This window comes from Schistocerca gregaria, chromosome 8, assembly GCF_023897955.1.
Source record: "Schistocerca gregaria isolate iqSchGreg1 chromosome 8, iqSchGreg1.2, whole genome shotgun sequence".
Taxonomy (NCBI): domain Eukaryota; kingdom Metazoa; phylum Arthropoda; class Insecta; order Orthoptera; family Acrididae; genus Schistocerca; species Schistocerca gregaria.
In genome coordinates, this window is record NC_064927.1 from 509,922,229 (window position 1) to 509,946,654 (window position 24,426).

The following is a 24,426-nucleotide window of genomic DNA, read 5'->3' on the forward strand; positions in this document are numbered from 1 at the left end:
CACATACAATTAAGAGATTCATCCACGTTTTTGTAGATGTTCTGGGACCTCTGCTATCATCAGATGGACAAAACTATTTATTGATGGTTATAGATTCACAAGATGGCTCGAAGTGGTTCTGGTTGACAACATCTCCACTGAGACGTAGGCAGTGGCATTCATGTCACAGTGGGTCACGCAATTTGGCTGCCCATTACATATCACTACCAACAGGGGATACCAGTTAGAATCAGAGTTATTTACACATATGAGCAAATTTTACGGCACTGTCCATCCCATCACTACGAGCTACCATTCAGCTAACAATGGGATGGTGAAGCATTGACACCAGTCGCTTAAGGCAGTGCTCATGTGCTATGGCAATAACTGGACTACAGCCTTACACCTTGTTTTACTCGGCCTGCGAGTGGTTCATGAAGCAGACTTGTAAGTGACACCAACAGAACTAGGGAGAATTTACTGACTGTATTGCTTCGTCGAAGGAAACTACACCAACCAGAATTTATGGTGCAGCTTAGAAAGCATATCACACAGGTCTGACCCCAGCCAGCAGTACGGCATGGACAACGTCCCTCATTCATGCCTAAGATATTATTGAATAGTGCTCAAGTCATGCTATGTCATGATGGAATTAAATGAGCCTTTTCACCACCATATACTGGTCCCCACCATGTATTCACTGGCAATGACAGAAACTGGACATTCTAGTTAGTAGTAAACACAGCACTGTCTCACTGACCACATTAAACCTGCCTTTGTGTACCCCGTCGATAGATCCCTGCCTAGTCAACCACCTCCACCACCTTATATGGCAATCAGCCAACTCCTGCCTCACTGATGTCACAGCTGCTGTGCCATATCTGACCTGGTCAGCACATCCACTTTCCTGCAAGATTCCTCAACAGCGTCAAGTCTCACGGATACCGACAATGCTCTGCTTCTCCACGGGGGGCTGATGTGGCGACCAGTGGAGATTGCATGCTCAGTGGGCCGGAGCAGCTGATCGCCAGTAACATCGTGGAGGTTAGCATGCTGGCCACTTACAGTGCCGCCTCTCACACTTTTCCTTGATGTGAGAGCAGGGTGTTCTTTAAACTTGCTGTATTTTGTAGCTGAAAATTATTCTTCTCTTGTTGTGTGTTTTTGAGTCAAGATGTTGATTACAACTGAGACTTGATAAATGTAACTCTCTTTTCATTTATGTTTATTTCTATGGTAATTTGGAGAGAGTACAGCAGTGATAATCAGGAGATAGTTGTAGATTACAAGTTCATTAACTGTAGACACCATGTAATATACACAAGCAAGTTGCAGTCTTTTAGCCCTACAAGACTCAGCTTCAAGGTGTACATAACTATCTTCTTAGAAAATTACAATCACATTCATACAATTACTAAGCTTGTACTGGAATATAAACAGAAGCTATGTAAGATAAATGAAGAAGCAGTAGCTTTTTTCTAAGAAACACCTTTCCTGCTCATTTACTAGGTTACACTTAGCTGGCACAAATTGCATCAAGTTATTGTTTCTCTTTTGTTTAATATACCGTGAGTCACTCCACATTACTGAAAGTGCTCCTTCTTAATGGGATGTGTGTGGGGAAAAAAGCAGAGAATAACAACTTGAAAAGACAATTTAATAATATATTTTATTTTGCTTATCATAATTTTTAAAGTAAAAGTTTGAACATGTGGTCTTGTACACTGAAGATGTGTGCCATCTTTCTTTCATACATGCAAGTATTAGTACTTAATTCCACTTCTTGTTCCCATACTGGTTATTACTGTTATTGCTGTTATTTCCATTGTTGTTTCCATTTTTATTCTGGTTGCTTTGTTGGTCGTCTTCTTGCTCACCCCAATCTTCACAGTTCTGTGCAGCAGAAAAAAATATCTTGGTTCATAGAAACAAAACAAACTGAAATTGATTCTCTCTCCCTTCCTCCCCTGCCCCCTCTCCCTCTGGTGAATAATTTTATTTGAAACAAAGTAATAAGTAATACTTTTCTTGACTAGGAATGCCCATATTCCAACAACACTGAATCCAAGACAGGAAGCATTTCTGGAAGGCTTCTTTTGCAAGGACATACAGCTGCTCTGCCAGTGTCAGGAATAGTGTCAAAACATTTTTGTTTAAGCATAGTTTTAATTTTTGGGAAGAGCTGAAAGTTTCATGGTGCTAAATTTGTTAAATAAGGCAGATGTGGACGAACAAGAACACTTTCTCTGGACCAAAATGTCATCAGTCAAAAGAGAGGTGTGACATGGCATGTTCTCACAATGGAGAAGGAAGTCATTTGCTCATTTTTTTGGTCTTCCTTCGTAAATTGTTTTGCAGACACTGCAGTACACCTCTGTAAAATTTGCCATTTAAGTTGTTCCCCTGGGGACAAACACTGATGGTAATATACCCTCAATATTGAAAAAAACAGTGACCACAACTTGGACATTCAATTTTCACTAACATGCCTTTTTAGGGTGAGGGGATTCTGGTTTTTCTAAGGGAGCTCTGAATTTTACTCTCACAGTCATAGTCGCAGACACAAGTTTAATCTCTAGTCACAATTTTCAACATGAAATCCAGATCATGATGAAAATCATTCTTCAACTCCACGCAGACTGGCACATAATTTTCATTCTGTTCATTACTCAAAAGTCTGGGAACAAATTTTGCACTCACTCATCTCATTTGCAAATTATCAGTTAAAATGCTTTGCAAGGACCTGTATGAGACATTAAGTTCTTTGGTAAGCTCTTGAATAGTTATTCACCTGTTTGAACAAATAATTTGTGGCGCTTTTTGCATGTTTTCTTCTGTTTTTGAGGTTCATGGATATCCTGATTGTTGCTTGTTTCTACCCATTCTTCTCATTTATGATTTTAAATCACTCATACCACTTGCAGAAGGTCTAACAGTCTTCAGAGTTACAGCATTATTGCCATAAACCAATTTCAGAATTTCATGCATTCCTTTGCACGTTTTTGCAGCTTGAAACAAAGGCTGATGTTCACATATTGTCCAAAATCCATGACCTGTGTGATAGATGTGGTAAATACAACCTCACCATAGCATCTCCCAACACCAGCTGACACGTCAGAATGTTTTACAGCTTGATGCTGCCTGTCTTAGTGGATCAGGTGGTTGGAAAAATTACCTCAAATCATTGTAGTGTCAGCAGTTGCTGTTAAAAAATTCATTAATTTATGGTGAAAATGTATTAGGTCCTCAAGTATGATACAAGATAGAAAGTGTTGTAAAAGAGGGGGCGCAAGAAGGAGGGCAGAGAAATTATGCAGGTAGACACTGAATGGAAGGTGCACAAGACCTTAGTTCTACTGATATTATAGACCCCTAGTTTAATGCAAATCAGACACAATATGACAGAATACATTGCTGAAATGAAACCTCTGTGCTGTGTAAAAAAATATGAAAAATGTAGTTTGATGTTTTGAATTACATAGGATAAACAACAAACAATGGAAAAACCAGGATGGAATAATGACAATGAGGTATATCCTACCCACTATCCTTCCCACACCTTGAACCTACAAAATATCTATGTCCATCCCTACACCACTGTTCCTCCCAACCCCCTTGCCTTGTGGCTCATATCCCTGTGTTAGAGCTAGTTGCAAGGCATGTCCCATACATCCTCTACCACCACCTACTCCACCCTGGTCACAGGCATCAACTGTCTCGTCAAAGGCAGGGCTATCTATGAAAGCAATCATGTGATCTACAAACTAAGCTGCAACCACTGTACTGCTTTCTGTGTGAGCTTGATAACCAACAAGCTGTTGGTCCGCATAAATGGACACTGACAAACTGTGGCCAAGAGACAACTGGGCTATCCAGTTGTAGAACATGTGACCCAACACAACATGTTTCACTTCAATGCCTGCTTCACAGCCCATGTCATCTGGATCCTTCCTACCAACACCAGTTTTTCTGAATTTCGCAGGTGGGAACTTTCCTGGGAATATATTCTACAGTCCCAAAACTCCCTAGCCTCAGTCCTCACTAGTCCCTGTCCTTCTTCACCCACCCATCTCCTTCATCACTACCCTGCCTTCTGCACTAATCTCTCTCTTTTCCGCCCCTCCTCTACTTCTCTGCCTTCCTGCTCTCCTCCCCCCCCCCCTCCCCTTCCAGGCCCACCCATCCACCCTTTCTTCAAATGTCCTGACTGCACCTAGGAGCCCTATACCGTCCCTGCATGACCCCATAAGCACCACTACACCATCCCCCACCCCTACCCTGCTATTCATCTCCATCCCAGAATCTTCCTTTCCTGCACCACCCAGGATCTTCTCCCATCACATGCAGTTGCTCATAATCCAGCCTCAGTGACCAGAGACAGTGGTCATGTGTGTGTGAGTTGTGCTTGAGACAATGCGTAATGTTTTCTATGTTAGTAGGCCTTTTGGCTGAAAGCTCACATGTAAAGCAGTCTTTTGGCTGTGCCTCTCTGCAGCTCAACATTTCCTCAATAGAGTGAGTTTCATAACAGGATCAATAATGCTGCATGTAAAGTGTCATTAGCAAGACCTCCATTTCTAGAGAAAAGCAGAAAGTGAGGGCAAGATATACATTCCTATCAAGGGCTTTAAAGAAGCACAAAGCCATAGGGATTTTGAGGGTGCACATTATCAGTATGGACTGTAATAGAGAGTTAACTGCATCATATTACATCAGTGTTTCACTATGCTTATTGTGCATCCATTCCAAAGTGTACCTGCAAACACTGCTTATCCCTGGTGGAGTGAGGTATGCAGCCCCACAATCAAATGCAGACATGTGCATATGCAGATGTTCAAATGCCAACCATTTGCAGAGAGCCTCACAACCAGTGAAATAGCAGGGCTGAAATGCTGCCATGTTATAAAGGAGACAAGAAGAAATTGTGCAGTGAATTACTTAACACTGTCATTCTGCCATAGTATGGAAGGTAACCAGAGGGATTTCAGAAAAGGTTCAGAGGAGCATTTTCAATGTTGTAATGTGAATGTCTCCAGAAAATCATAATACTGTTGACAGAAAGTGGCTGAACATTTTTTTCACATCTGGTAGCCAGGATACAGTCCTACAGATGTAATTGATTTTCAAATTTATTTTGTCTATTCCTAATTAGTATCTTTCATTATAGGGTGAAATCAGTAATTGTTTAGTAACTTAAATTCTGTTGTTGACATATAAACCAATGTAAATTCTGTAATAATTGTAAACATTTCGAAAGCAAAATGCTAGTAATATTAACGTATTTATTTGACTATATTTGAAAGCATGTTAGGAAAAGCCAGCCCTTGATTAATTCCAAAGTAATTAACAGTTTTGTCAAAAGTATTGTTTGCATATATTTGTTAATTTCTTGATTTAAACAAATAATTTGGCCTAAACCTTGCAGTAGAAAAAAAAACAGCTAAAAAGAAACAATTTTTGATGTTTTCAGTTAATTTTATGAGTTAAGTTTTAATTGTAATTTCTGTAAATTTAACTTCAAACAAAGTGTAGTTTCAATAACGATAATTCTGATGATATATAAGGACCCAATTTTAGGTCGTAAGACAGTCAGCCCATGGCCAAGTTTCTGACAAGTAACCTGTGCTAATTAGAACAATAATGCTTCAAATTAACTGTGGAACAAGTGTTAAACAATTAGGCCTTGTGTAAAAACTGTGGCAGTGTCTGCTCTATATGCACCTGATTATTCTTTCAAGAACTGTGATCTTTGTGGTTAGTTTTTACTGCTCATAGATGTTCAACAGGAAACTGTTGTAGCAGTATGTGGAGCTTCACCTACTAACTAATAATGAGGCTTATCAAAGCTCACATAATAGTGCACTGGCCATATAACTGTGTATTATTGGGGGGTTGTGAACAGTGAAATTAAAATACTATGAAACACAACTGTGCACCTGTCGGCTGAATAATTTGCAGTAGTCAGAGTCGAAATGCATAACCCATTTTTTCAGCCAGTGCATCTATGCAGTATGATGACAATGAGAACAACAAACAACCAACAAATAATTAAAAGCAGGTGGGACTCTCACAAGTGCTTCCAAGCTTAGGTGCTGCAGAACACTGACAAATCATGGGATACAATGGTACTAGTTGGGTAGTGTCAAATCAAATGAACTGCATGACAGAGCACTTCTTAGCAGAGGATGGGGCAAGTGCCATCACTCAGAAGGCAAGAAGCCCCAGTCTCTTTAAAATAGATCAGTGCATAACTTTATTACCAGGAAATCTACTGATGACTCACAGGTTCGATGGCTGATGCACTCTTAAAAGTGAAAATGTTATGAGATAAAAATACAGTCTCTGTTGTGGAGGTTTTTATTGTCAAATTTCTATGATGCATTTCATCTGTGATAGTCATCTTCAGACTACCTATAATGGAAAATATGACAAAATGGGTATAAGGAAATGTCTTGATCCCTTCTTGTGCAAGAACATAGTGTATGGGAAATTTTTTTATGCACACTTAAAGAAACTGGTCTCAGTGCACTTTCTGATAGCCTAATCATATTTTGCCAATGTATTAGCAATGTGTAATTATTTTTATGTACACTGTGTGCTGCAAATATTTTCTTTAAGCTTGCATAAAAACTTTACCAGTACAGTACATTCTTGCACTAGGTGGTTGCTGTATCAGCTTATCAGCTGCATAAATGGAATAGAAGGAACTTTAGTAAAAAGTTACTTTGAACTGAAGAAATAATGCCTTACTAGAGAAAAATAGACCAAGAAATTAAATGGAACAAATGCAGTTTAACTAAATTAATCATCAATAAAATTCAGCAATATAAGGAAAAGGAAAGATTGCTACTCATGGTAAAGATGACATGTTGATTTGCACACAGGCACAACAAAGAGACTGTTACACATTTAGCTTTCAGTCAAAGCCTTCCTCAGAAAAAAAACACATACACACATTCATTAACACAAGCAATCACACACACACACATGACTAACATTACCAGCAGCTCTGGCTGGAATGACATTCCAGTCCAATATTCTGAAGATGGTGGTATGTATTTGATGGGTGTGCTTGCTTGTGTGAATGAATGTTTTCTTTTCTAAAGAAGGCTTTGGCTGAAAGTTAAATGTGTAACAGCCTTTGTTGTGCCTGTCTACAACTCAACGTGTCGTCTTCATGGTGAGTAGCACTCTTTCCTTTTCTTTATATTATTGATATTCCAACCTGAGCTTTCCATTGATCAATAAAATTCATTTTTTAAGAAAGTAAATATAACAATGAAGATGAAAGTAAATATTTATCTCCTTCCAGTGCTTTAAGTTAAGAGTTTCTGAGCTGCTGAATTCATCCCTCTGGTGTTTTGTAATGACATCATAAACCAACAAAAAAAAAAGACCATTGATTTATTTGTACTTTTCCTCAATACATTAGCAACAGTTTCTGATCTTTTCCATGATGAAATTTCTTCTGTCTTTAAATGTTCCTATCTCAGAAATCACCACTTAATTTCTGAGTAAACATTTATTAGGAAAACCATCAGAAATGAACTGCATCTACATGTACATTTTCATTCTTGGAAAGGCCCACAATACCACTTAGTTATAGTTGATCCTCAGACAGCTCAAGCAGTGAGGCTTCTGAAACATCTTTTCATTATTACATGGCACTTCCTTTGACATCACTATTTCAGATATGGGAGTTAGGTCTGTCCTACTTGACATATTTGAGCAAGAGAACCATTTGCCTCAGAGGAGTATGCTACAAGTTACCACATTCATTTTGCTATTAACAGCATAATGTCAATAATGGAAGAGCCTATACAGGCATGGAGAATTTTGTGATTTTCTTTTTTCTTCCTGTAACTCTGCTACTGCTACATGGCAATCACAGGTGGCAATTCAAGAAGTCGGAAGAAGGAATGGCGTGCAGTAGTTTCAAAGAGAAACTTGTGCATGTTGTTGTGTCTAAGAATGGTGTGTTAGTTAGGTTAGTGCACCTTGGTCAACATATTAAGTGAAATAAGAATAAGGAACTAGATTCTAAAACTGGTCTGTGTATCAATGAAAATTGTTACAAAACCATTGATAACAGATTATTGATGAGAAAATCAAATTTGACATTAAGCAAATTGGCAGCAGACTATTTGCATGCTTAAGTCCCACTTTGCAGTCATTTTTCAAGACTTACTGTGACTAATACCAAGTTCAAAAACTGTGAAAACATGAAATGACTGACCTGCCAGAACCTATAGATTTTTCAGAGCTACATTATGTGAATAATCTGAATGGCAGAATGATACAAAATATAATTGAGAGTTTCATGTAGAAGATACATAGGAGAAATTGATGTCAATGTCTAGGATGGAGGCTAAGTTGCCCAAGTGGTCCACCCAGTGGCAGCTTTTGCTGCTGAGCACAATTTCTCAGCTTCAGTGGCTACTTCACAACCTGTTCTGTGTGACCACTCCCCCCCCCCCCCCCACTCCCCCTCCCCCCACCCCCTCCCCTGGCAGACATATGTAGTTGATAATTGCTCTTACAACACATCTTTTATCTTGCAATCTTCCTTGCACAATCTCAGCTAGTGCCTGCACCACAGTCACAGCCACCACTGCCCCTATCATACTCACTTCACCCTGTCAGTCTATACTCAAGGCATTCCTCTCTGCACTAGGTCTCTTCCACTGTTGTATCTCTCCAATCACTCTTGTAATCCCCTTATCTTTTGCATCACCCACCACACAAGTCCACCTTCCTGCCTCAGGGAGGGTAATTTCAGCTGTACCTCTGGAGTAATGTGGTTGTGTTTGGGTATGTCTATCTTGTATTAATTTACCCTGGAGAAAGTTATGGTCCAAAACTTCAGCAATGCTTCCAGTCTTGTTATGTGCGTGCTGACTGCTCAACTCTTCAGCTAATCCCAAAAGTAAGGTCTCCAATTTTATTATAAGTACAGAACTCTGTTTGTGTGGCAGTTTTGTCACACTGTTATGAAGAGTGCTTCATGCGCTGTGTGTAAACATGTGCACGCCATGCTGAGGGGCTCAGTCTTGAGTCAGAGGTCATTGAGAATGAAGCTTCCATTGGATGTTACTGCCAAGTGCGAACTGCACACATTTGTTATTCAGTTTTTTAACACACAGGGTACTGCGCTGCTTGAAATAAATTGCCAATTGACGGAAGTGTATGGTGAAAATAAAACAGAAAGAAACTTCCACATGGGAAAAATATATTAAAAACAAAGATTCCAAGACTTACCAAGCGGGAAAGCGCCGGCAGACAGGCACATGAACAAAACACACAAACACACACACAGAATTACGAGCTTTCGCAACTTTCCTGACGAAGCAACTGCCAGTTGCGAAAGCTCGTAATTCTGTGTGTGTGTTTGTGTGTTTTGTTCATGTGCCTGTCTGCCGGCGCTTTCCCGCTTGGTAAGTCTTGGAATCTTTGTTTTTAATATATTTTTCCCATGATGAAGTGTATGGTGAGTTATGCATGGATGTCAAAAATGTTCGTAAGTGGTGTAGAGAGTTTGCAGCTGGTTGGACTGAAATTCACGATGAACAAAGGAGTGGGAGACACTCAATTACTGAGGAGACAGTGTTAAAGGTTGAGCAATACATGCATGAAGATTGGTGGATCACCCTGGATGATCTCTGCAAGTTGGTTCCTAAGGTTTCCTGAAGCACCACTCACAGAATTTTAATGGAAGCATTGAACTACCAGAAGGTGTGTGCAAGATGGGTGGCACGCATGCTGACTGAGGACCACATGCAGTGACGAGTTGATGCTCCCCGTGCATTTCTTCAGCCAAACAAGACAACTTTCTGGACTCAACTGTAATGGGTGACGAAACCTCAGCATACCACTTTACATCTGAGACAAAGCAACAATCACTTCAGAGGCGGCATCCTTCTTCGCAACATGGCGGCCAGCTGGTATGAGATGGGCATACAAAAATTGCCACAGCATCCACAAAAATGCATCAACAGAAATAGTGATTATGTCAAAAAATAGCTAAATGTTTAAGTTGTAAACTGATGAAAACATTGTAGAAATAAATATGTCTATGTACTTATAAAAAATAGGAGACCTTACTTTTGGGATAACCCTCATATATAGCAAGTGGTTACCTTTACTCCTTCCATTATATGTATTCCACCTAGGATGTGACCATATCGTATTATATTATTAAAGATACAAGGATTAATGGTCATTAACAGCAGCAGAAAATCAAATGCAAAGGACAACCTAAAATGTCACTGATGTGTGTACTATCCATTGACAGATGTCAGTACATCATGTTGTGGTTGACTTTCAAAGGATTATAAATTCCAAATTTATCATAATAACAACATTAAAACCCTGATAAAAGTTGCTTTCATCCTTCAACACAAACTGGTATGTGGACAAAAAGTCAATATTAATGGCAATAAACTATTAAGTTATCACAATTTTTTGGTTCAGGAACAATAGAATCAGCCCTACTTTACAAAATACCAATTGAACAATAGCAGTTTAGCCTTTTATTCCACATAACAATATCTGAAATATTAAAACGAAAAATAGGTATAGAGAGGAAAAAATCATTTTTGTTCCTTCAACATTCTTTGTTACATTGCAAAAAGAGAAGTTCAGTGCTCAATAATGAGCTTCTTTGTATAAATAAATTATTTCATGTCTATCCATAACTCTCCATATATCTCAAATGAAGAACATTTCTCTGAAATCTTCATATTTCTCTATATTTTAGTAGTTAATTGTGCTTTTGGGTAGTATAGGTAATGAATATGTAAAAATATTGTGTGGAAAATTGATATGTTGACCATACCTCTCGTCCTTTTTGCCGAAGACACAATGCTACATTCTTTGAAAGATCACATTTGCTCCCTTTTCGATCTGCAAAAGAGAAAATTGCACAGGACATGTAACACAAATTTTATTTTCATTACGAAAATCATATTCAACAAAATTTTATGTTGATTTGTTTTGAAAACCAACTTGTCATTGTTCTCAAGGCAGTTGTATACTATTGCAATAGTGTGTGAGCTGGCAATTACTGTACAAACATTATACAAAAGTGTTCCCATAACACCATGAACATGGAAAAGTGTGAAAACTTAATTTCTCTCTCATTTTGAATTTCTACTATTTGGATTTACATGAAAGGTAGAACAAGGAAAAACATAAAGACGGTCTTAGTTTAAATTGGAATAGATGCTTTTTTCATCCATTGTGAGATCAGTGATGTAGAACGCAACAGAAAATAAGAATATACAATACATATTTACAAATAAAAAAATATATGCTAATGTACCTCCCCTAGAACTCAACTGAAGTGGTCCTAATGGATATGGAATTAATCGGAAAATCCCAAGCTTATTTTCATTTGTAAGATAATAACAAACTTGCCACAAAACATGTAAATGTTCAGTAAATTAAAGTGTGTATGAGAAATCTTGGGCTATTATAGCCACACATAATGAAAGATAAAAATCAGTTTACATAATACATACACATCAGTCACAGACCTTCTAAGAAATTCATCAATGAAGTAAAAGGAGTTGGTCACCAACAAATCCTTCAGGCTCTTCCTGAACTTTTATTAGTAATTAAACTTTTTGTGGCTGATGTTAAGTTACCGAAAATTGTGTTCCTGAATAATGGACATCTTTCTGGAGCAAAGTAAGTGACTTTAAATCTCTGTGAAGATTATTCTTATTTTTAGTATTGACGTCATGAACTGAGAGTTGGTTTGAAAATCAGATATATTTTTTAATTACAAATTTTGACAAACAATAAATAAAGGTTTTGTATGTCCTTCCTTTTGACAGGAGGTCTTTGGGACAATGGTGTTTACTATTGTGAGAAAATGAAACATGTACAGCTGCCCCTATGATTTTATTTATTTTGTTGCAACCAGTTTCAGCACTTCAGTGTACCATCTTCAGGTTGTAGTTGATGTGAAAGTGGTTGACATGATCCCTATATACATTGCATTAGTGGCCCGCATAACTTTGGTGTCAGCACTCTGACCATCAACTGCCGACTGGTGCAACAAAATAAATAAAATCATAAAGATGGCTGTAGGCATTTCATTTTCTCACAAACAATAAATATGTTGGGAAGCATTAGTTAGTATCCCTAGTTCCATAAACAGGGCTCTGCAGGACAACAAATAATAATTATTAAAAGTTTTTGGACCTGGAAAAGCTTAGCCTGGCTTGATGCATTATCCCAAAAAAACAATCCTCTAGGACATTATAGAGGGAAAGAATGTGAAGATTGCTACCTTTTCTATTCTTACATCAACTATATCTGACAACATCTGCATTACAAATGAGAGTCTCTTTAGGCACTTCAGCAGTTCTGTGATATGTTCTTACCAATTGAATTTATTATCAAGCTCTACTACCAAGAATTTAACAGAGTCAACCTCTTCTATCTCCTTGTCATCATATTTCAGGCATATAAAGGCAAGTAAACCTCATATGATTTCTGAACTACAGACAGTATTATGAAAAGGATAGTTGCTACTCACCACATAGTGGAGATATTGAGTTGCAGAGATGCCTTCATAGACCATAATTATCCTCCCAAACTTGTACAAAAATAAATCTGCTGTGCCTTATCTTTCCACTCACCACCATCTCCCAAAGTCTCTCTGTCAAGCCACAGAGCAGCATTCCCCTCATAATTCAGTACCACCCAGGACTGGAGCAACTGAATTACATTCTCTGTCAGGGTTTCGACTACCTCTCATCGTGCCTTGAAATGAGATGTGTCCTGACCATTATCTTTCCCACTCCTCCCACAGAGGTATTCCAATGTCCACCGAATCTACACAATATACTCACCCATTCCTACACAAACCCAGTTCCCAGCCATTTACCTCACGGCTCATAGCCCTGTAACAGACCTAGGTGCAAGACCTGTCTCGTACATCCTCCCACCTCCTACTCCAGTCCGGTCACAAAAATCACCTATCCCATCAAAGGTAGGGCTACATGTGAAACCAGTCTTGTAATCTACAAGATAAGTTGCAACCACTGTGCTGCATTTTATGTGGGCATGGCAACCAGTAAGCTGTCTGTCGGCATAAATGGCCACCAACAAACTGTTGCCAAGAAAACAATGGACCACCCTGCTTCTGAGCACACCTCCCAACATCTCATCCTTATTTCAGTGACTGCTTTGAAGCCAGTGCCATATGGATCCTTCCGACCAACACCAGTTTTTCTGAACTGCGTGGGTGTGAAATTTTTCTGAAATATTTTCTATGTTCCCGTAGCCGTCCTGGCCTCAACCTTTGTTAGTCATTGTCCTCACCCATCTAGCCCCTTCTCTGTTCCCAATCCAGCAGTACACTGCCATCTATTCCAAAAATGCACCCAGCCATTTTACTTCTATCTTGTCCTGTGACCCTCCTCCCTCCCTCTCTCCTCCTGCCCACCCCCTAACCTCCCAACTGCACCTAGCTGCCATACCCTCCACCTCATCCCTGCATGCTCCCCACCAGCACCTCACCACCCCCACCATTATCCTACTGTTCCTCCCCCTCCCCACTACTAATAGCCTGGCTTCAGTTGTCAGAGACTGTGGTAATGTGTGTGTGAGTTGCATTTGTGTGAGTTTTTGTGTGTGTGTCTGTCATCTATTTTCAACAAAAGCCTTGCTGGCTGAAAACTTATTTTGTGACAGTCTTTTTGTTGTTCCCATATGTGACTCAGCTTCTCCACTATATGGTGAGTAGCAACTATCCTTTTTATAATATTGTCACATTCTATCCTGGGTTTTTCCATTGTTTGAACCACATACAATGTGGTTTCAAAGTTTAGAGTTTAGTGCCAAACAATTTGTTATTAACCATGTATTAACTCCCATGAAAATTTCATTAACCAACATTTCTAAAACTGTATCTGATTTGCTATTTGTTGTGAAGTTCTATCATTTGCAAATGAAACAAACTTGGCTTCTGGTAATGCTACTAATGAAAAGAACCTTGAAGGATACTGCTCCAGTCATGTCGTAAATTCTCCACAATATCCTGGCAGACTTATTACCTCTCTTCCAATGGTTCCTTACTGGTGCTCTGCCTGAGTTGGAATCCTAAGTATGTTGGCCACTAACAGGTGGTGGTGGCAGTGCTGTGGGTGATGAATCCTGACTGTGAAGTGTGGCCCTCAGACTACACACAATCACTGCCTGGTGCTGAACACACTGTGTGGGTACACTTTCCTTTTTTTTGGTTCAGTTCAGGGTTCCACACCTAACTCAGTTGTACACCACTGTCTTTGTTAATTACCCGTGTTGGATCCAAATTTCAATGACCTCTTTAATCATGCAATTCTGGATGGTGGAAGACTGCCTAAGTAATTTGGTTTTGTTGTAATCTATAGCAAGCCTGTTCAGGAGGCAGTTAGGAAAGCACAAGAGCTGACACTTACTCACTGCCCTTATTAGTGAGCAATAATTGTAAAATGTAGCTTTCATAAATCATAATAATAATAATAATAATAATAATAATTTTATTGTCGTTCAGCTGATTACAGCAGTAGACAAAGTCAAGAGCATATATTCCTACATAAACTACTATATTGATGTAAATTGGTTTACATAAAATAGGTACACATTAGAATACAGTATTTTCATCTTCAAAGATTTCATCAACGATATAAAATGGATTGTTCACTAGTAGCTTGTATAATTTAGCTTTAAAGACATTTACAGGCAGTTCTTTAAAGTCAGCACTTAGTCTATTAAACATCCTTAGTCCAAGAACTAGGTAAGAGTTATGCGATTTTGATAATGTATGATATGGTACGTCTACAGATGTTCTGTTTCTAGTATTATGGCTATGAATATCACTTCTCAACACAAAATTAGACACATTGTTTCTAATGTACATTAAAAATTTGTAGATGAATAAGTTTACTACTGTAAGACATTGCAATGTTCTGTTTTATCAGAATCTGTTATTATTCTTATTACTTTCTTCTGTAAAGGTAAAATGTCATTAACATGACAGCTACTACCTCACAGTAAAATTCCATAAGAGATGATGCTTTGGAAGAAGGCAAAATATGCTGATCTCACATAGTCATTGGGAACATGTCTCTTTAAATTTCTAATTAGATAAATAACTCTTGAAAGCCTAGCCAATATATTTTTAATGTGTGGTTCCTCCGTCAATTTATTGTGAATAGTAACACCTAAAAATTTAACAGTTTATAATTCCTGGTAGTTAGGAATCTCTTTGAAATTAAAGGAAAGTGTCTGGGTTTTGTTTTCATTTAGCAAGAAGCCATTAGCTTTGAACCATAATGAGGACTGAGCAAGGGTATTTTCGGTCAGTGTCTCCAGTGTACCTGGACCAGAGCTTTTAGGTATAAAAGTTGTGTCATCAGCATACAATATTGTGTGAGAATTTATGAATAAGGGCAGGTCATTAATCATTAGTATAAACAGTAAAGGTCCAAGCACTGACCCTTGAGATGCTCCGTACCTAACATTAACCAAATTTGATTTCTCCCTACCAATGCAAACAACTTGTTGACGGTTATCTAGAAAAGACCTGAACATATTTATTTGTTGTCATCGAAACCATAGTAAACTGGCTTATTCAGCACAGTGTCATCCTCTACACAGTCAAAGATTCTGCTCAGGTCACAAAATGTAGCCTGGGCATAGTCCCTAGCCTCGAACACACCTAGGACTAATTTTACGAGGGAGTCCATTGCATCCGTTGTTGATTTACCTTTCTTAAATCCAAACTGTTTATCACTAATTATATTTAGTTTACCCAAGTAGGCACTAACTTGCTCATACATAATCGTGTCTAAGATTTTTGAAAAAACTGGGGTTATGGATATAGGTCTGTAACTAACTGGACAGTTCTTTTCCCCTTTTTTGTATATGGGCACAACTCTAGAAATTTTGCGTATGTCGAGGAACTTACTTTCAACTAGGCATTTGTTAACACAAAAAGTTAAAGGATAAATCACACAATCAATAACATCTTTCAACAAATTACATGACATATCATAGTAATCAACAATAACTGAAAGTTTGAAATTGTTCACTATTTTTAGGATATTATTTGGGCTCACTTCTGTGAAAGTGAAGGTGCTTGGGGGAAGCTTTTCAAAGAAGCTGTCCATAATACTAAGTGCATTTTCAGTTGGTTTGATTATTGAACTACTAATTTCTTCAATGGACTGAATGCAGCACAGGGGAAGTGCAAGCTGTACACTGTCTCCAGAGGAATGACATTAAGTTAAGTTCAAGTTGACAATATAAGTTCACAGTATTTTTAAATGTTTCCATATATACTTAACAATATAGTGCTTAAAGTGAAGAGTAGATCATTTAAAACTGATGAAAAGTAGCATTATGATGAGGTCAGGAACTTCAAAGCAAAGGTCAGACACAGGAGTATCAATTTATAACATGCCATTGCAGGATACATAGCTATAGTCAAAACTTACAGACCTACATTGTGGCAGGCAGTTGTGTGATGTTTTAGAATAAAATAATTCTTGTAGACTCATATGAAAGTGTCATTAACATAAATTTCCACAACTCTGTAAGTTTGCAACTATTATTAAGTTGACATTTGGACCTATGTGTTTGTGTGAACACCTTTTCTCGTAATGAAGAGAATGAAACCTGTCCCTGAAGTTCACTGATAGACTGCAGTTTAAAAGTTATATTCTAATTAGCAGCGCTCAGATACTAGTACCAGACACTGATGCCATAGTGAAAAGGAAAATGAGTTGTACTTATCTGTTTCCATGTGTAATAAGTGAACAAAACAGTTACAAAATGTAAGTTTAAACTTTGTCCAAAAACAACATTCATCAAAGGCAGTAACAGTTGTAACAAGTGTCATATTTCATACTTAGCTACCCCAAGTTCTTCACCTTAGCAATTAAAAGAATTGTATGTTTTGTTTCATTGTCATTTTCATTAGTGCAGTATCTGGCATGTCACATGGCATACCTCAGGTGTTGCTTGTATTGCCCATGAGCTCTGCTCTGTACTTCATGTGGCTGATCTGGCCTCACAGCAAGATGAGTGGCAGGTGGTAATACATTCAGATCACTCAAAGTGCAGGGCCCCTATTGAGACTGGGTGTCTGGCCTTGACCGTTCACCATGTGGGTGAGCAGATGACCATTCTCTCAGCAGGAAATAAGCAGGCTCTCCTGTGCATGGGTGTGCTAGTTATTGGGTGCTCCAAAGTTAGGCATTTTATGGAGCCCTTTAGGGAGATATCATTGTGGGCCAGAAAGAAAGTCAATGTCCACTAGGTATGTCTACATGGGGAGGGGGAGGTCGGGAGGCCTTACCCAAGATGTGGAGGAGGCCTTGCCTGCAGCTATTTAGTGTGCAGGGTGCAGTCATCTGGTTGCTGTGGCTCATGTTGGCGCCAATGACACCTGTTGCGTGGGTTGAGGCCATCCTCAGTTCATACAGGTGGAGGTGGTGAAGGCTGCTGGTCTCATGCACACGGTGTAAGTAGAGCTTTCTACTTGAGCCTTGTTGCCAGAGTTGACCGTGGTCCTTTAGTTTGGAACCAAGTGGAGGGTCTCAACAAAGGCTTTGTTGACACGGAAATGTAGTGATGGGACAATCAACTGTTTTTAACAATTGATTGATCAGTTGATTGTTTTTTTGTTCAGTTGGCTTTTCAGTCAAATGAAACAACCAAATGAAATTAGTCTCTGTGCCGATACTTTTACTCGTTCACCACATTTTAGTGGTTTTATTCAGTGAGGGACAACTCTCAATGCAAGACAACTGACTGATAAAAGTTTCCATCAGTTGCGGCTGTTATATGAATGTTTTCACTCTCTCACTGTATTTGAGTGATTTTACTTACATCTTTTTCAAGCCTTTTTGGTTATCTACATCTACATTCATACTCCACATGCCAACTGACTGTGTGTGGCGGAGGGTACTTTGAGGGGCTCTATCGGTTCTCCCTTCTATTCCAGTCTCGTATTGTTCGTCGAAAGAAAGATTCTCGGTATGCCTCTGTGTGGGCTCTAATCTCTCTGATTTTATCCTCATGGTGTCTTTGCAAGATATATGTAGGAGGGAGTAATACACTGCTTGACTCCTCAGTGAAGGTATGTTCTCGAAACTTCGACAAAAGCCCGTACTGATCTACTGAGTGTCTCTCTTGCAGTGTCTTCCACTGGAGTTTATTTATCATCTCCGTAACACTTTCATGATTACTAAATGATCCTGTAATGAAGCATGCTGCTCTGCATTGGATCTTCTCTATCTCTTATAACAACCCTATCTGGTACGGATCCCACACCGGTGAGCAATATTCAAGCAGTGGATGAACAAGTGTACTGTAACCTACTTCCTTTGTTTCAGACTACATTTCCTTATGATTCTTCCAATGAATCTCAGTCTGGCATCTGCTTTACTGACGATTTATTTTATATGGTCATTCCATTTTGAACCATGACTAAGGCTGACAGCTGCTTTGGAGACAAACTATCTTATTTCAAGGAGACGTGAATGAAAAATATATTTCTAAAAATAAAGTATATTCAGAATGTGTGTATTTACTTTCAAAAAAAATTTTTGTCCTTTCTTCATCAAAGATTAATTTTCTGTTGGATTTAAGTGTTTGGGTTGCCTCTGGTGTAAAGCCAGGACTATGTCATCTTTGATTTATCTTTGTCTATGTTCACTCGGTGCGCTACATTTGTACACCATGTTGTATTCGCTTTCTTATGTGTTTAAATAAATGTATATTCAACATATAAAGTGTGTTATTACCGCTGTACAACATGTAATATCCACAGTGGTGACCCTGACATTGTCGTCGTGTGTTCGCAAATTAATTTTTGCTTCTTTTCATCATTAATGGACTTCGTGTGCTGGCCCACATTGTCTTCAGAACAATGGATCTACCAGTGTCTTTCTGTGCTATTGCCTCACATCCTATTAACTATGAGTGCGTACTTACAAGTGTACCTAATATGTGTTTGGTTAAAAGCAAACAATTACCTACGCCCAGCCATTCCAGCCGCCACATAACCATAACTGGCCCAACATGGCCACTGTCAAGTGCAACTACGCAGCAATGGCTGTTGCACGGACAGTACATGCTGCTTGGTGACATTGTGAACAGTAATCCAGTGAATTATGTTGTGGTTCACCCCTCAGCTATGCAGTGTCTTTCAGTTTGGTTTGATGTGCTTATGAAGTTCTAGAACTGTAATTTGAATGTTCAAGTGCACGGGATTGCGCATTCTTATCTGCCTGACATCATAATCCCCCCCTGCATTCCATCTTGGTGAAGCCGGCTACCTCAGCCATGCCAGTCTCCGCTACTGTAGCCCCTTGGTCACACAACAATCACCTTCCGCCCACTTTCGTAATGGCACCGACCATTCCACGCACGCAGGCTACCGGATCAGCCCCCCTGTGGCTCCAGCATGAGTGCCTTCTGCCTGCTGTTACAACGGCACCAGCCATTACACCTGTGCCACACCTGCCATCGGGCCTGCACTTGAGACAGATCACCCCTCAGCTATGCAGTGTCTTTCAGTTTGGTTTGATGTGCTTATGAAGTTCTAGAACTGTAATTTGAATGTTCAAGTGCACGGGATTGCGCATTCTTATCTGCCTGACATCATAATCCCCCCCTGCATTCCATCTTGGTGATGCCGGCTACCTCAGCCATGCCGGTCTCCGCTACTGTAGCCCCTTGGTCACACAACAATCACCTTCCGCCCACTTTCGTAATGGCACCGACCATTCCACGCACGCAGGCTACCGGATCAGCCCCCCTGTGGCTCCACCATGAGTGCCTTCTGCCTGCTGTTACAACGGCACCAGCCATTACACCTGTGCCACACCTGCCATCGGGCCTGCACTTGAGACAGATCATGCCGTTGGTTGCACCAGCTCACTCCACATCATGTGCTGCTTGCGGTTACCCCCCCCCCCCCCATGCAGACCTCGAGCAACACACCATCCACCGCTACTGCACTGCTGGTGTTGGGGGCTTCCTACCCCTCCGACACCGATCTTCACCTCCCAGTGCTGCATCAAAATGTTATCCGGCAGGTTTCCTAAGCTGCCTGCTTTTTCAAAAGGACAACCATAAGACTTGGTTCACATCGTTGGATCACCTACTGGATATCCATGGGATTTTGGATGATGACACACATTTCGTTTGCGTGGTGAGCCACCTCCATGCTCACCCAGACTGTATTAGTGATCTCCTGCTCTCACTGCCTGCCTTGCCCAACCATTTAACGGTGAAAACATTGCTCATCGAATGCCTTTCTTGCCCACCGGTGGAGGCTACCCACCACATCATCCATGACAAGCACCTCAATGACCGCACACCTTTGTAGCTTTGGTGGTGCCTTTGTGCATTAATTTATGATCAAGCTCTACCAGATGCTGTGCTTCGGACTTTGTGAATGGACCTACAACTTCACCTGCTATCTCACATCACTGACCCTATCAAGGTTCATCTACACATGTTCGATCGGGCCTATGCAATCATTCGTCACTGACGCTGTCTGTCAAGGATTACATCCCCGTCACCACCAGCTGGCATGCCTGCATGTTCGGTGCTGCACTCTGCTGGCAGAGGCCAGTATACTCACCTCAGTACCTCAGCGGCGTGTCAGGAGCTGCCACCAAGTGGCCTACAGGAGTTACTGCTTGCGGCCTCTCGACACCACCCGACCCCGACCGAGCAGCAGCCCAATCACTCTCAGGCACTGACACAGTCAGCTGCGTTCCCCTCCCATTTCACACCGCCCTGCCTCCAAGCTTACGCGCTATGCTGGTACCGTACCACTTAAGGGCAAACCAGCCACAACTGCTGTGTGCCTTGTGCATACCCAAATGATTCTGGCTGGCTCATTTAGGCGCCACATCTCACCACGATCATCCACAGTGCCTACCGTCCGATACTGCACCACTTGCTCCAGTGGCACAATGTCTCTACGACACGGGCACGTCATCGGGCAATCGCTTTCTCGTCAACACCGGTGCTGATGTCAGCGATGTCCCAGCAAATCACTCTCCTATCACAGTCCTTGGTGCCATCAAGATGTCACTTCGCCTATCACCAGTTGCCATCTTCCCTTGGATTTTCCACGTCACCAGTGTGATGAACCTGTTATCGGGTTGGACTTCCTACACCGTCGTGAAGTTTCGCCAGACCTGCAGGCCGCCACAGTCTGCCACACATTTGGTTCTGCTGTTCTGTGCTCGAATGATTTCAGCATGACTCCACTCTCCACCTACTGAGCTACGCTTTCCACATGTGCATCTCTGCTTGAGCATATTACTGCACGACTCTCTGATTTATCAGACGTGCACACACAAATCAACGAGCTCCACACATATAATGAGGCAGTACGCACCTGCGTTGTCAGTGACTCTGCTGAATTATCACAAGCACAAGCACAGAGTATGATTTGCAGGCTGTCCACAGAGCCACAACACATGGACTCATCGCTCACATCTGCTGCACCTTTGCACTACATCGCTCCTGTGGCGAGCTTCCCTCTGCCTGCTGCCGTGTCCCTGACATCGCAGGTGAATCTGCAGGATGCCCGTATTCTTGCTTCGTGGGATCCCTCGTATCATGTGGCTGCCGTGCCGTGCCCTCTATCATTGTCTACTAACAATGTTCCATCCACCCTGTCTGCCTCAGCGGGTCAGTGAACCGCCATCGCACCTGCCACCCTCTGCCCCCCCCCCCCCCCCACCCTCGACCTGTCTCCCTTACTAGGTATCGGCAATCAGCAACAGTACTTGTCATAGAACTCACACCTGTATGTTATAAAGCTAGGTGTCTTAACACTTCCAAATTCTGCACGTGAAAGATATCGTTCAGGATTTACTGGCTTCTGGCGTGCTCCAACCATCAGATAGTAATTGGTCTTCACTTATCCACCTTGTTCCTGAAGAAGGATGGCTCCTTACACATGTGCAGGAACTACAGATCCCTCAATGCTCAAACAATTATCAATAACTATCCCATTCCTCATATCCTGGATTTCATCCAAATTACTGCATGTGTCAAAGCTCTTCTCTGTCATAGGTTGTTCGAAGGCATATCCCCAAATTCCCATGCACCTGCCGGATATTCTGAAGATGGCCATCATCACACTCTTTGGCCTATTTGAATACTGTTCCATGCCTTACGGCTTGAAAAATGCTGCACAGATGTGGCAATGGTTCATTGATTTCCTTTTGCTATCTCTGCCTTTGCTTTTGCTTATTTGGATGACATCCTGATTTTTTCCTCATCTGTCAGTCTCACCTCAATACAGTTCATTCAGCTCTCATGGCCAATGGTGTGGTGATCAACCACAATAAATCTCAACTCAGTTTTACATCAAATACATTCCTAGGCCACACTGTCTTTGCCAACAGCCTCCAACCAACGGATTCTCGTGTCAAAACCATTCTCTCACTGCCTATTTCTGAAGGTTATGCTCAACTTCATAATTTTTTGGGTATGGTTAACTTTTATTGACACACTATCCCTTGGACTGTTTCCATCCAATCAGCCCTTACCAATGCCCTCTCCGGTAATAATACCATGGGGAAACGAAAGTTGGACTGGGCTAAACACATGTTTGATTCATTTGATAATCTGAAAACTGCCATCACAAAAGCTATCACACTCACCCACCCAGATCCTGAGGCCCATGAGCTCTGTTTAGTTAGTTTAGTTATATTACTTGTTCCATGGATCATGAACACAATTCTTTCGTAATGATGTGGAACGTGTCAAAGTACACAAGATTGATTTATCCCAAATAATCATTGTTAGTCTTATATATGGTACAATTGTTAATGCTTACTGTATTTCTTTGGCCTATGTCTAAAAATTCATCTATGGAGTAGAAGGAGTGCCACATTAATTGAAAACAGGCTATAATAAACCTTAGTTAAAATTCATCAAAAGAGGACTGGACCATAGATAGTTTCTTTGTTTTAATTTTTTTTTTAAACATAGGGGCAAGCACCGTTAGATACTCTAATATACCAATGACATTAGTAATGATAGTGTTCTAGTTTACATTAATACCATGAGTATACAATACTCCAGTTGATGTCTTTTTGGTGTTTCCTAAAATAAATAAGTTTTGGTTTACCAACTAACCTCCTGAACTTAGAGTTATTAAATTTTATATCCTGTTCACTATTAATCTTTAACTAAAGAAACTGTATGTCAAGGTCTGATAAGCGATTACATATTGGTTTTGTAAGGTAATTTTGTTCATCATATGTTTCTGTAGATATATTATCAATGAATGTTTCTGAGCAACTCAAGTGGAATATTATAATTTAAAATTACCAAATATAATATAGCAGTAATAAATCACTGAATTTCTCACTTCCAGCCTTGCCTCTCAATCTTTCTTGAAAAACCTTAATCCTACTCCCAACATCACCACAGCCGAAGCCCAGGCTCCCCCTGATCTGAAAGCTGACCGATCCATCATCATTCTTCCGGCTGCCAAGGGTTCCACGACCGTGGTACTTGATCGTTGGGAGTATGTGGCTGAGGGACTGCGTCAGCTTTCAGACAATTCTACATACCAAGTTTCCCAATGTAATCCCATTCCTGATGTCCAGGCGGAGCTTCAAGGAATCCTCAGAACCTTAGGCCTCCTAAAAAACCTTTCACCTGACTCCATCAAACTCCTGACCCCACCGACACCTCGCACTCCTACCTTTTACCTACTTTCTAAAATTCACAATCCCAAACATCCCGGCCGCCCCATTGTAGCTGGTTACCAAGCCCCCACAGAACGTATCTTTGCCTATGTAGATCAACACCTTCAACCCATTACATGCAGTCTCCCATCCTTCATCAAAGAAACCAACCACTTTCATGAACGCCTGGAATCCTTACCCAGTCTGTTACCCTCGGAAACCATCCTTGTAACCATTGATGCCACTTCCCTATACACAAATATCCCACACGTCCAAGGCCTCGCTGCAATGGAGCACTTCCTTTCACACCGATCACCTGCCATCCTACCTAAAACCTCTTTCCTCATCACCTTAGCCAGCTTCATCCTGACCCACAACTTCTTCACTTTTGAAGGCTAGACATACCAACAATTATAGGGAACAGCCATGGGTACCAGGATGGCCCCCTCATATGCCAACCTATTTATGGGTCGCTTAGAGGAAGCCTTCTTGGTTACCCAAGCCTGCCAACCCAAAGTTTGGTACAGATTTATTGATGACATCTTCATGATCTGGACTCACAGTGAAGAAGAACTCCAGAATTTCCTCTCCAACCTCAACTCCTATGGTTCCATCAGATTCACCTGGTCCTACTCCAAATCCCATGCCACTTTCCTTGTTGTTGACCTCCATCTGTCCAATGGCCAGCTTCACACATCTGTCCATATCAAACCCACCA

The 24,426-nt window shown here is 40.6% G+C and overlaps 1 protein-coding gene across 1 annotated transcript in view; it reads right to left on the bottom strand.

Annotated features, from left to right (window-relative positions):
* Positions 1 to 1,629: 1,629 nt before the first annotated feature.
* LOC126284210 (odorant-binding protein 59a) overlaps positions 1,630 to 24,426 on the bottom strand; it is a 154,921-nt gene continuing 132,124 nt past the window's right edge. Inside the window, exons 6-7 of the mRNA XM_049982977.1 lie at positions 10,814 to 10,881; positions 1,630 to 1,872 (exon numbers count right to left, since the gene is read on the bottom strand). Coding sequence (XP_049838934.1) covers positions 1,750 to 1,872; positions 10,814 to 10,881 — 191 coding nt within the window. The 3' untranslated portion in view covers positions 1,630 to 1,749. The remainder of the gene's footprint in view (positions 1,873 to 10,813; positions 10,882 to 24,426) is intronic.